Here is an 11,900-nt window from a genome sequence, read left to right on the forward strand (position 1 = left end):
TTAGAAAAAAATAGTTATTTTAATGACAAATTACACCTTACTAATTGATGAAAACGGAAGACACAGAGGATGTGAATTCACCACACACATGATGAATATAGCAAATTGGATGAATATTTAAAAAAAAATATGGAGTAACTTACTTTTTCTTATTACTTGCGCCTTACTTTTTTTTTCTTATTTCATACTTACATCCTACATTTCTCTCTCCAATTTAACTCATTAACTAAGAATTCCTAAAATCTCGTACCAGCTAAAAAATATGTTATCTTAACCGGGACGGATGGAGTACTATAGTGTGAGTATTACAATAATTGTTAGCCATTCTTTACATAGAAAATATAATTGCAAAGAAAGAAGAAACTATGTAGTCTATATATCTAATTAAACTTCCACATTTCCATTAACACAATTAATAGATCACGATGTATATAATTCTTAATATTGTAGTATTAAGGAGTGAGACACATGGCATAACATACGATCCAAAGATATGTCAAATTACATGACTTTTTGTTCTCATCTCATCATCTACAACCCAACATCCATAGTCGTTTTCTTTTCCCCAGCAAAAAAGAGCCAAGCTTTCAAATTAGAGTGGAATATTTTATTAAATTCCCATGTTGCAAAAATGAATAAAAACCATCAGAGAAAGGTAAAAAAGCATTAAATATCGCCGGAAAATAACTGAATTTTAACTTTTATACTCTATAGTTTAACTTTAAAAATTGAAGATATTAAATTTGAACCCAAATCCTTTACGCGATCTTTTTTCTCGTTAATTTTTACTCTTTGTATACACTAGTTTCTTATCTTTAATAACTAATTTGTTGTTAGTTTATATATAGTTTACCATTATATGAATTACGAGTTTGTTATTACATGAACTTTGTAATTTATTAAATTTTTATTATTATAATTGTCAACTCATTTTTTCTTTCCTTTACCTACTACTTTTACTCACACATATTTTCTTTATTTGTATATCTTATTCTAATTAATTCATACTCTTTGATCATTAGTCACACATCTTATTTTTTATCATTAATTTTATTCTTTTTACTCCACTTAGGTGGTGTTCGGTTCCAAGATAAAATAATACAAGATACAATCTAGGATTGAGTTGTGAGATTATTTTAGTCATAGGGGTCAGCTATGACTAATTATCCCATGATTATCCATCTACGATTGAGTTAGGGGACTAAATCTTATGAACCAAACACACTACTAATTTAATCATGAGATACAATCTTGCAAACCGAACACCCCCTTGGATTATAAATTAAAATTGCACAAATGTTTCATTCATTGCGGAGTAGTAAATTCTTCATTTTGAGTGAGACAAGATAAGTACATTTCTGTTTTTTTAAATCTCCATATTGCTTTCAATTCTTATTTTCTATATATTTATTATATTTTATATTCATTATTTGAAATTCTTATGTCCTATGGTGTTAATGCTAGTGTCTACAAAAGTACAGTTTTTAATAGAAAAATAGTCACTCACTTAGTAGTGAACTTATATATGACCATATTTATTAGTCTTAACTACTTTCATTTGCTTGTCAATTTCAGTTGCAAGAATTTCGCTCTCAGATGAATTGAGAGAGTGAGTGAGGGGAAAAGCATAGAGAGAGAAAGAGGCGACAGTGAGAAAGGGCGAGGGATGAAAGACGAAGCCGTCAGCTCCTCGCGCGACCCGTTATTGCCCCCAAGATCTTCGTCTCCTCCTCCGAGCCTCACTCCCGCTGCCAGGTTAATTTACCTTTACGCCCTCGCGAAACCCTCTTATCCAATTGCAATTGCTATGCTTTACGCACTGTTTATTTGTGTCTTTATTGGTTCAATTTTATGCTTGAATAGTTTGATTTTGTTCTATTTATTGCTTCTACAACTTGCGTGTTAGTGCTGTGATGACAAATTAGGGCATGTGATGCCTCTTGATATTCTGCAGTCTTCATTGAATAATTACTCTGTAATGTCGCAGCTAAAGTTTCAGTTGTTCTGCTGAGTTTCATTAATTTCTATGAATTAAACAGCCTCGGCAGGCCATGAAATGATCTGTATTAGCAATGGCAAATGCGTAATGCTATCTCTGTCCATGCAATTTTTAAATTATGTAGTGGAAATCATGTCTCTCTAAGGAATGGATTCTCTTTTTTGTTAAGAGCCTTTAACATTGATGGTTTTACCCATATACAAGAAACTGCGAATAATGAATGAGTAATGATGGTAAACTTAGGACACGGTTTTTTCTGCAACTTTTGTAATGAGTCTTAATTAGATTAATTGACAAAAAGTTAATGATGTTGGATTTCTCTTAATGAATGTTGTAAAATCTTACTTTGTTGCAAATTTGCAATCAATGCTCTTCTATATAGTTCTGTTGGGGCATCATCTCCTGCTGTTCCCACTAATGCTGGAAGCTCAGATGGTCTTGGTCAAGTGCAGAATTCAAGAGGAGGGTCTCTTTCGCGGATTGGTTCCCAGCCCATACACGCATCATTGAGCACCAGTGCTGGTGGTTCAGCACTGGGATCATCACAGCCTTCTTGCAGGCCCTGGGAAAGGGGTGACTTGTTAAGGCGTCTCTCAACATTCAAACCAGAAAATTGGTTTGGAAAGCCCAAGGTTTTTTTAACTTGCTCTCCCTTCTATATTTGCTTTTAGAAATTTTTACTCGATTGATCTTATATTCAATTAGAAATAGTCGAGTAATGAGCGGCAGATTCATGTCAGTCAATCAAGATTCTCGTCTCTCCTGCCTTATTGGTTGATTAAACCTTGGCATTACAATTAATTATGCTTAATTTAATAGTTTGATATATTGGAAGACAACCAAAATAAAATAATGTTTCACTTCAGTAATTTCTCGTTCCGTTAAGTTTGCTGTTTTGATGGGTTAAACTTTGATTTTGAGCAAAGCATTAGTTGTCTTCTTTACTTATTTTTTTCTAGATAGTATTGAACTGGTAACCAGCCTTTGTAAACCTGATTCATCAGTATGGCTGCTGGTGCTGGCTAGTACTGGAAAAGGTAGATAGAAGTACAAGACAGATTGTTTGCTTATCTTTGAAATCCTTTGGATGCAATGGCTTGGGTGTGACTTGAAAGTGAAACTACTCTTGTACTCTGCAAAAAGGTTCAGATTTAAGTTTGGCCTGAGAATAGTAGTGTTGCAAAAAATTAAAGTGAGTGGACGGACAAAAACGGTGAGAATACAAATCAGAATGATTTAGTAAGATATAGATGTGTAATGAACAGAATATCTGCTGGATTGTTAGTTATGCATTTGAGCAGACCCATTCAAATTTTATTTCACTCATGTTTATTCTCCCTGTATAGCTTTCTGTTGTGTCAGGATTGGTCATGGACTAGATGTTGTTTATATGCTTATATCTGTATTTGGGTGCAATTCCTGATTCAGGCTGCAAGTTCCCTGGCATGTGCCAGAAAAGGCTGGGTGAATGTGGATGTTGATAAAGTTGAATGTGAATCCTGTGGTGCAATTCTGAAGTTTGTTTCATCAGCTACCTGGACTCCTTCTGAAGGTGAATTGAGATGGTAGTTGATTATTAGGTTAAGTAAAGGCTTCTTCCATGCTGTCATCAGTTTGTTTATATTGGACGTTCTTTAAATTCACAGTTCAGATCAAGATCAGGTAAATACTAGTTCATTATGAGATTAAAATTGTCTATTACTCCCTCCGTCCCACTCAAGATGACTACATTCTTGAGTGGCACGGGATTTTAGGAAGTGTTAGGTGGAATAAAGTAGAGAGGAAAAAGGTAGTTGAATATTTTAATGAGGAGAGAGGAGGTTATTTCCAAAATTGAAAAGTGGCCATCTTGATTGGGACAAATAAAAAAGGAAAGGTGGCCATCTTGAATGGGACGGAGGGAGTAGTATTTATACGAAAATAAACAACCAAAATTTGAGTTTGTGAACATTATCATATTTAAAATTATTTGTCGGCTGTCATCTTTACATGAATCCAGAAACATTTCAATAAAAACAAATAGATGCCTAATAATTGTTTTAAGACACATTATGTAGTTTCTTCCAAGATATTGGCTGTGTATGAAGTTTTCGAATTGTCAACTTATTTGGTTATGTTGATTATTTTATGTTTTTTAATATATGCATTTTTGTGAAAAACAGTCTTATATGTTGCCAGAGAGTTGATCAGTTATGGACTAATGGGTCCGAATCCCACTAAATGCGTGAAGGATGGCTAACAAGAATGATATATGAATTTTTAGGGGTGTGACTTACCCGGGGTTCTCCTGGGATGGGAGTACTTGTGATTTGTGAATCACCTTGAATATGAAATTAATATCGTAGTGTAATAGGGTATAGGATTCTGTAATAGGTGGCTAAATACGTTTTTTCTTCTCATATAAATTTGCATCTTTGTTGGTTCTGTGAATTTTACTCAAGTCTTGGCCTTCTATTTTCACTTAAAAAATAAACAAACTCGAGTGTAGCGTTAACCTGTGTTATTATTAGCTGAAGAGAGCTTCTGTAGAACTTGCAGTTCTGTTACTTAGAAACCTCTTGATTCCTGTTTCTGTTGTAAACTAAGGTGGCTACTCTTAATTTCTGCTCTACCCCTGTTTCTGTCCATTATACTCTGACTCTTCCTCAGACTCTCTCACACTTATAAGAAATAACTTGCTGATGCTTGTGTCATTTTAAAAATAATAAAGCTCATTGAACTACCTATGAGCTTATATGTGCATATGTTCTGGTTGGGGAGCTTATTATTTTTTGTATGTAACTAAGGTTGCTGATTTGGAGAATTTACCAAATGAATACGGCGCTGTAGGTCTGGTTAGAATCATTCCTTTCGATGTAAAGGACAGTAATACAAAATTTTGGTTCTCCAGTTTTAAGCTTCTTTGAATGATCTCAAATGGAATATTGGGAATATGAAGCCTTTTCTATTTGTACCAATCAAAATTTTCTTGCTGTTGGCTAGTCATATCTCTCGTTTGACTAATTTCCTGCTGTAGCTGATGGTGCTGGGGAAGAGTTTTCCAAGAAACTTGATGAAGAGCATAAGGTTATCTGCCCATGGACAGGAAACTGCTGTGCAGAAAGTCTGGTGCAATTCCCGCCGACTCCACCATCAGCACTTATTGGTGGTTACAAGGATAGGTGTGATGGACTACTCCAGTTTCCCTCCCTTCCTGCCGTGGCTGCATCTGCAATTGAGCAAATGCGGATTTCTCGAGGCTCAGAAATTGATCGTTTGCTGGCCCAGTCTCAGCTTACACGCAATGAATCTGGCATCAAGCTAGAATTTTTTTTAGGAACTGAGTGCTCCAGAGATGATGTCTTCTTCATATACTCTCGTGTAATACATATGTAACCTCTACTTCTTTTATTTAACTAGTAGTTTTTTTTTGGCCTCTTAGTGAAATTTCTGTCAAATTGCAGTCTCAGAAGCTCATAAGCCTTTGTGGATGGGAACCTAGGTGGCTCCCAAATATTCAGGACTGTGAAGAGCATTCTGCACAATCAGCTAGAAACGGCTGCTCAATTGGTCCTTCAAAATATCGTGCTCCTCCGCGTGATCCTAGCCGAGGAAAGAAAGCCTTGTCCTCTTCAGCAAAAAGGGATTATGGTGGATATGAAGTTACTGGAAATAATTCAAAAGGTATATCCAGGTCACCGTTGCTAGACTGCAGCTTATGTGGTGCGACAGTGAGACTGTGGGACTTTTTAACTGTACAGCGTCCCTCTAGTTTTGTTCAAAGTAGCACTGAAGGTCCTGAAACTAGCAAGAAGATGTTGACACGTGGAATAAGTGCAGCAAGTGGCATCAGTGGGTGGGTTGCTGCAGATGGTGCGGAGAAGGAGCAGGCAGAGGACCTTGATGAAGCTGGAACTGGAGAAGGAAAGTCACTTTCAAATGTTGGGGTGGAGTTGAATCTTACAATGTCTGCTGGATTATCGTCATCGCGGTTGAACATGAATGCTGCATCTGAACAGTATCAATATGGGCTTAGAGGTAGAGATTTATTGATTGGGCAGCCTTCCAGCAGTGAGGTTGGTGATCGCGCAGCTTCATTTGAATCACGCGGCCCTAGTTCACATAAGAGGAACTTAGATGAAGGTGGAAGTACAGGTGACAGGCCACACTTTCTGCTCCAACAAGCAGACAGTGGAGAGGGTACTGTCATTGATCGCGATGGTGATGAAGTTGATGATGGTGGACAGTACTCTGCTGGTCCTTCAAAGCGTGCCCGTGAGTCTTGGGTTGTAGAACCCCGTCGGTCACCGTATAGAAAAGATTCTTTTGGTGCTGGTCCCAGCCTGTCATTCGGGTTCGACATAGGAATCGATGCTTATAAAGGGGAATACGACCAGGGTACTGAACAATTCATTGGTAATCCACCAACTAGAGATTCAACACGGGCATCCTCTGTCGTTGCAATGGACACTATGTGCCACACTGCAGATAATGATTCAATGGAAAGTGTTGAGAACTATCCTGGCGATTTTGATGACATACATTTGCCGTCTACATCAGGAATAAAAAACAACGATCATGCTGAGACATCAGAGTTGAATTACAGCAATCAAGCACAGCAGAGTACTTGTCCTGCTGCTGTGAGAAGTACTGGTGAAATTGGAGTCAGCAGTGCAAATGAAGAAGTTGTAAACACAGATACTGCAACTGCACATGGGAGGGATGGTCCCAGCTTGGGGATTAGTGGAGGAAGTGTTGGCATGGGTGCTAGCCATGAAGCTGAAATTCATGGGATTGATGCTTCTATCTACCGAACTGAGAGTGTTGTTGGTGATGTAGAGCCTATTACTGAACTAACTGATAACCAAGGCCAAACAAGCGAATTTGCACCAGATCCAGTGTTGATGGGCAATTTTGTCCCTGAAGAAGTGGATAGAGAGGACCCTCACGGAGATAGTCAAGATCTGATGTTTCGGTCGGTAGTTAGGGCAGATAGTGGTTCAAAAGTTATGGGTTCAACTAAAGCAGAATCTGTTGAAAGTGGAGAAAAGACAAGTAATATGCCAGCCACCTCTTGTGAGAACAGTCTCCATCCTTCACTTTCTTGCAATGCCATTTTATATTCTGGCGTAGAGCTATCTAAGGAAGAAGTCACGCAAGCCACCAAGGATCCAACAACCGATGACTGTGGTTTTGTGGAATCAGGCTATCAAGTTGCAAATGGATCAGGTAAAGAGTTGCACTTTGGTAAATGAAAATTGGTGTTAATTCTGCACATTAGATCCACCAAATAATTTATCTGTGAATCTACTTTAATTGGTCTGTTAATTTTTGTGTGTGTCAGAGGCTCAGAGCATAAATATTTAAGCACTTCTGATAGTTGATTCCAATCTATGAGTCTACTTTATAATTAATTGTGTTGTAGTTTACTGAGTGATCACAGCTTGGATTTTTATACACTTCCGATAATCAATTCCAATCAGTGTTTGTGTTTGTGTGTGTATGTTTGTGTATGCTAACCAGGTATTTGGTTTGCATATGGAACTCTGTTAGGGCCTCCCAATGGTGGAAGCAACTATGATGAAGCTGTGGAATTTGATCCAATAAAGTATCACAATTACTACTGTCCTTGGGTGAATGGAAATGTTGCTGCAGCTGGCTCTAGTAGCAGCGGTGGCTCTGGCTCCAGTCACAGTGCTCTTGCGCTTTGTGGTTGGCAGCTGACGTTAGATGCTTTGGATGCATTCCAATTACAAGGCCAGGTTCCACCAGTGCAACCAGTTGAATCTGAATCTGCTGCTTCGATGTATAAGGTTAACATAGATAGCCAGGTTCCAAATGCTTTACACTGAATCTTGATTTTGTTTAAATTTCCCTGTTTTGTATTTTTCCTAATAATACAACCTATGTGAAATTTGGTAAATATAACAAAAATTGTTTTTCTTTATAAGATCTAATTATTTTGTCATCCTTTATGTTCATAACCTTTTTTCTTAACAATTTTTTTGATACTCGATCTGATGCAATTTTGGTGTACTTCCTTTTACCATCTTAAGGAATTGGACTTTTGAAATATTTTATCATCTAAGAACTTCTCTATTTGTTCAAATTCTTTATTATTTCGAAATGAGGGTATCCGTTTTGTTCTGTAAGAAATGGAATTTTATTAGAACAATGAACTGGTATCAAATGGGATGAGAAATATCCAATCTCTAGCAGCATCTAACATAAGAAAGGCCTAAATACCTGGTTTGAGGCCCACCAAGCAACTCCAAATTCGGACAAAGTGGTGTATCCTACACTTTTCTACTTTAAATACCTTTACAACTTTTCACTACCAAAAATGACTAGAAATTTTTTACAGGATGATCATCACACACCCAATCAGAAGCTCTTGGCAAAGCACTCTTTCAGTAAGAGCAGTGGGATGAACTAATGGGCTATTCTTGACGATGTGCCATCAGGTAATTTTCCACTACGATGCTTCTGCAAGAAATTATCGTTAGGGCGAGACACGTGACAGTTGAATTATTCATCTTTTCATGCCCCCTGCTCCTATATCTCATGTTGGCTTTTCTAGGAATGATATGCTCATACTTCTCGTACTATCTTGCAGTTTGCCTATGTAACACAGAAACTGCATCATGTGATAAATAGACATTTGAAGCTATGTTCTATATTTAAAACCAAATCTTATCTGTCTTGAGTTTTACAACTTGCAGTTATTATTGCCTCATGGTACTCTGATTGAACCGAGAGCCTAAAAGCACCCATCCAAACACAACGTGTTGATGTTATTAGTTGTTTTCACCTCAAATGGAGTAAAGTAATGGAAAAACTAATGTTCCGTTACCTGTGTTTATTCAAGATGCAAGAGAACCTCTATCTTGAGTATCTTCTCCCTTTTAGTTTTGGACCTCAGTTTCAGTAAAGCCTCGTGTTTAGTCAATAATAGTTGTGTGGGGGATTATTGTATTCTACTGTTTCAGAATGTTGCTGCTGCTGCTGTTTTGGAGATTGCTTTTCATAACGTTTCTATTTATATTCGAACACTCTGTATACGTATATTTTACCCAAGTCGACCTCCAAGTTCAAAATCATAAGCTTTGGGGATGTGTTTAAATTTGTTGTGCATTTAGGATTAGGTGCAGGAGAATTGGTCTTGTTTACTTCTTGCTTTTGAATTTTTGGGACTTTATTTGCTTCTTTGAGCCACTATTTCTTTTCGTTGTGTCGTTGTGGGCTATATACATTGTTTGAGAAAAATGGGACTAACTGCAATACACTTAAAATAACTACCAGCAAGTGTCAATTTCGTTGGTTTCTTTGATTGCCTTAGTCATTTAAATATCTATCTATGCAAGATTGATGTTGATGAAATATCAGAAGTTTACTGACTGAAAAAATTAATTATTACTAAAAGATAATCTTAACTAATTCATTGTCCAATTCGGTGGATTGTTTAATTTTGAGCTCATTCAATATCCCCATCCTTCTCAGAAAATATTCTCGTTCTCGTATTAATGATTGAGCAGTGTGTCATATATCCAAAGTCATTTTTATAGGGGATATTGGTGTTATAAATTTTGGTCAACATTTTGTATTTTGCATGAACTATAAAATTGATTTAAATTATCTTTAACTTTTCATTTAGTTTGTTATTTTTCAAAAAATCCAAATAAGATTTTCGGTAAAAACTTATTCTACTTGGGGCTAATTGTGATACTTTTTTTAGACCACTTTTTTAGTTCTTGACGAGTAGGATAAAAAGCTACTCCCTCCGTCCCCTAATAGGAGTCGTTGTTTGACCGGGTACGAGTTTTAAGAAATGTAGAGAAAAATTGGTTGAAAAAGTTAGTGGAATGTGGGATCCACTTTTTTATATTGATTTTATAATAAAATGTGAGTGGAGTGAGTTAGTGGAATGTGGGGCCTACTACCATTTATGGTAAAAATGAAGAGTGACTTTTAATGGGGGACGACCCAAAATGGAAATTAGCGACTCTTATTCGGGGACGGAGGGAGTATATGATTTAGTTGTGTCAAGTATGAAAAAAAGCATGTACATTAGTCAGATATGGTGATTGATCTGCCATAAAAAATAACAAACGAAATGTAAAAGTTTGTGATATTTTAGATCGAATTTAAAATTCAAGGCAAATACTAGAATTTGTATGAAGTTAATAGTTTTATGGACTAATATCTCTTTTTATATTGTAAAAGATAAAAAGCCCGTCACCAAAATAAAGATTGAATTATGAAAATAGTTCCTGGACAATTTGTGCATAATGAATTTTAATATATCACGGATAATCTTTGGATATATAAAGTAATTACATTCTCTGTTTGGTACTTGTAATTGAAGTTGTGGAGTTTCAAATTCCAATTTTTGGAATCACAAAAATATTTAGATTTGAATTTGAATTGCAAATCCAAATATCTCAATTTTACAATTTGATGTCATATTTTAAAGTAGTACTCCCTCGTTGCATAGTAGTGGAGTCATTTTGTCATTTTAGTACGTTCCATAGTAGTGAAGTCATTTCCCTTTTTAGTAAAAGTTAACATATTTCTTTTCTCTTACTTTACTCTCTCTTACTTTATTATCTCTTCATCTCTCTATCTTTTTCATTTTCAACTTTATGCTTTCTTTACTTAACTCACTTAACACAAATTTTTCTTAATCTCTGTGCCGAAAAGAAATGTCTCCACTACTATGGGACGGAGAGAGTAATAGATAATTGAAATTCAAAATAATTACTCTCTTTCAGCTAAAAATAAAAAAATATCTTATTTTTAACATGTCCCCTAAAAATAGAAACTTTACACTGTAATGAGGCATGACCCATTTTCCACTAACACGCTTTTCTTTCTATCTATTTCCTATTTTACCAATTTTGCATTAAACCCCGTACCATTTTAAAATTTTCTTATTTTAGGGGGCGGAAGAAGTATAAATTAGATACATTCACTACATATATCCATTATACATACTGCACACACACATACACACACTACACACATATAAACAAAATATATGGCTGGCAAATCGTGTGGATTGGGTCGTTATCGGGTCAACCTGATAATGACCCAACCCAATAAGGCCTAACCTGAACCCGACCTGTTAAGGAAACTGTAAATCCGAACACGAACCCGACCTGCTACCTTCAAATCCGAACACGACCCGCACCCGACACGAACCCGTTATCGACACGATATAATATGGGTTGACACGACACGATAACAACCCGAACATGATATTACACGATTAAAACCTAATATTACACGATTAAACCGTAAATTTTAACCTAATTTACACAATTAAAATTCGTTTTATACTATTTAAACCTAATTTATAAGAAATTAAAAAATTAAAGTAATATATATATTTTTAAATAATAATAAAAATAATAATATTATTTCTTAATGGGTTACCCGTATTCGACCCGTATCCAACCCGAAATTATCGGGTTCTTAATGGGTCAACCCGATAAGGACACAGATCCAATAAGACTTGACCCCAATCCAATAATTTCTTGCGGATTCGTGTCAGATTATCATGTCGTGTCGAAAATTGCCAGCCCTAACAAAATACACACTACACACATATAAACAAAATACACACATGGTACACACTACACACACTATATACACACTACGCACATTGTACGCACTGCACACACTATACATAAAATACACACTATACACTCTACACACACATACTACACAAAATATACACAATATACTCCCACTACACACACATACACAAAATATACACACTACACACACTATACACAATATACATACATTACATACAAAATGCATGCATTGCACATACACTGCAAAAATTACACACTCTGCCCATGCTACACTACACACACTGTCCACAAAATGCACAAGCAAATACAAAATACACAGCACC

The 11,900-nt window shown here is 36.1% G+C and overlaps 1 protein-coding gene across 5 annotated transcripts; it reads left to right on the forward strand.

The window, feature by feature from the left end:
* The first annotated feature begins 1,550 nt into the window (after positions 1-1,550).
* On the forward strand, positions 1,551-9,101 carry LOC121784508. Of its 5 annotated transcripts, none has more exons than XR_006046723.1 (8): positions 1,551-1,755; positions 2,382-2,631; positions 3,428-3,551; positions 5,016-5,359; positions 5,443-7,225; positions 7,532-8,264; positions 8,343-8,442; positions 8,701-9,101. XR_006046723.1 is itself a non-coding variant. In XM_042182656.1 (8 exons), the coding sequence occupies exons 1-7, from the start codon at positions 1,667-1,669 to the stop codon at positions 8,412-8,414; spliced, it is 2,940 nt and encodes a 979-aa protein (XP_042038590.1). In that variant the 5' UTR covers positions 1,551-1,666; the 3' UTR covers positions 8,415-8,442; positions 8,701-9,101. The 5 variants fall into 5 exon arrangements, 4 of the variants coding, with proteins under 4 accessions (XP_042038590.1, XP_042038591.1, XP_042038592.1 ...); XM_042182656.1 differs by having other exon boundaries at positions 7,532-7,809; XM_042182657.1 differs by having other exon boundaries at positions 7,532-7,791.
* The last annotated feature ends 2,799 nt before the right edge of the window (positions 9,102-11,900 follow it).

This window comes from Salvia splendens, chromosome 21, assembly GCF_004379255.2.
Source record: "Salvia splendens isolate huo1 chromosome 21, SspV2, whole genome shotgun sequence".
Lineage (NCBI taxonomy): Eukaryota > Viridiplantae > Streptophyta > Magnoliopsida > Lamiales > Lamiaceae > Salvia > Salvia splendens.

Bases quoted from the DNA above. Each gene is read 5' to 3' on its own strand.
- LOC121784508 (XM_042182656.1), top strand. From the start codon at position 1,667: ATGAAAGACGAAGCCGTCAGCTCCTCGCGCGACCCGTTATTGCCCCCA. The intron at 1,756-2,381 runs GTTAATTTACCT...TCTTCTATATAG, and splicing joins AGCCTCACTCCCGCTGCCAG to TTCTGTTGGGGCATCATCTC. The intron at 5,360-5,442 runs GTAATACATATG...GTCAAATTGCAG, and splicing joins TCTTCTTCATATACTCTCGT to TCTCAGAAGCTCATAAGCCT.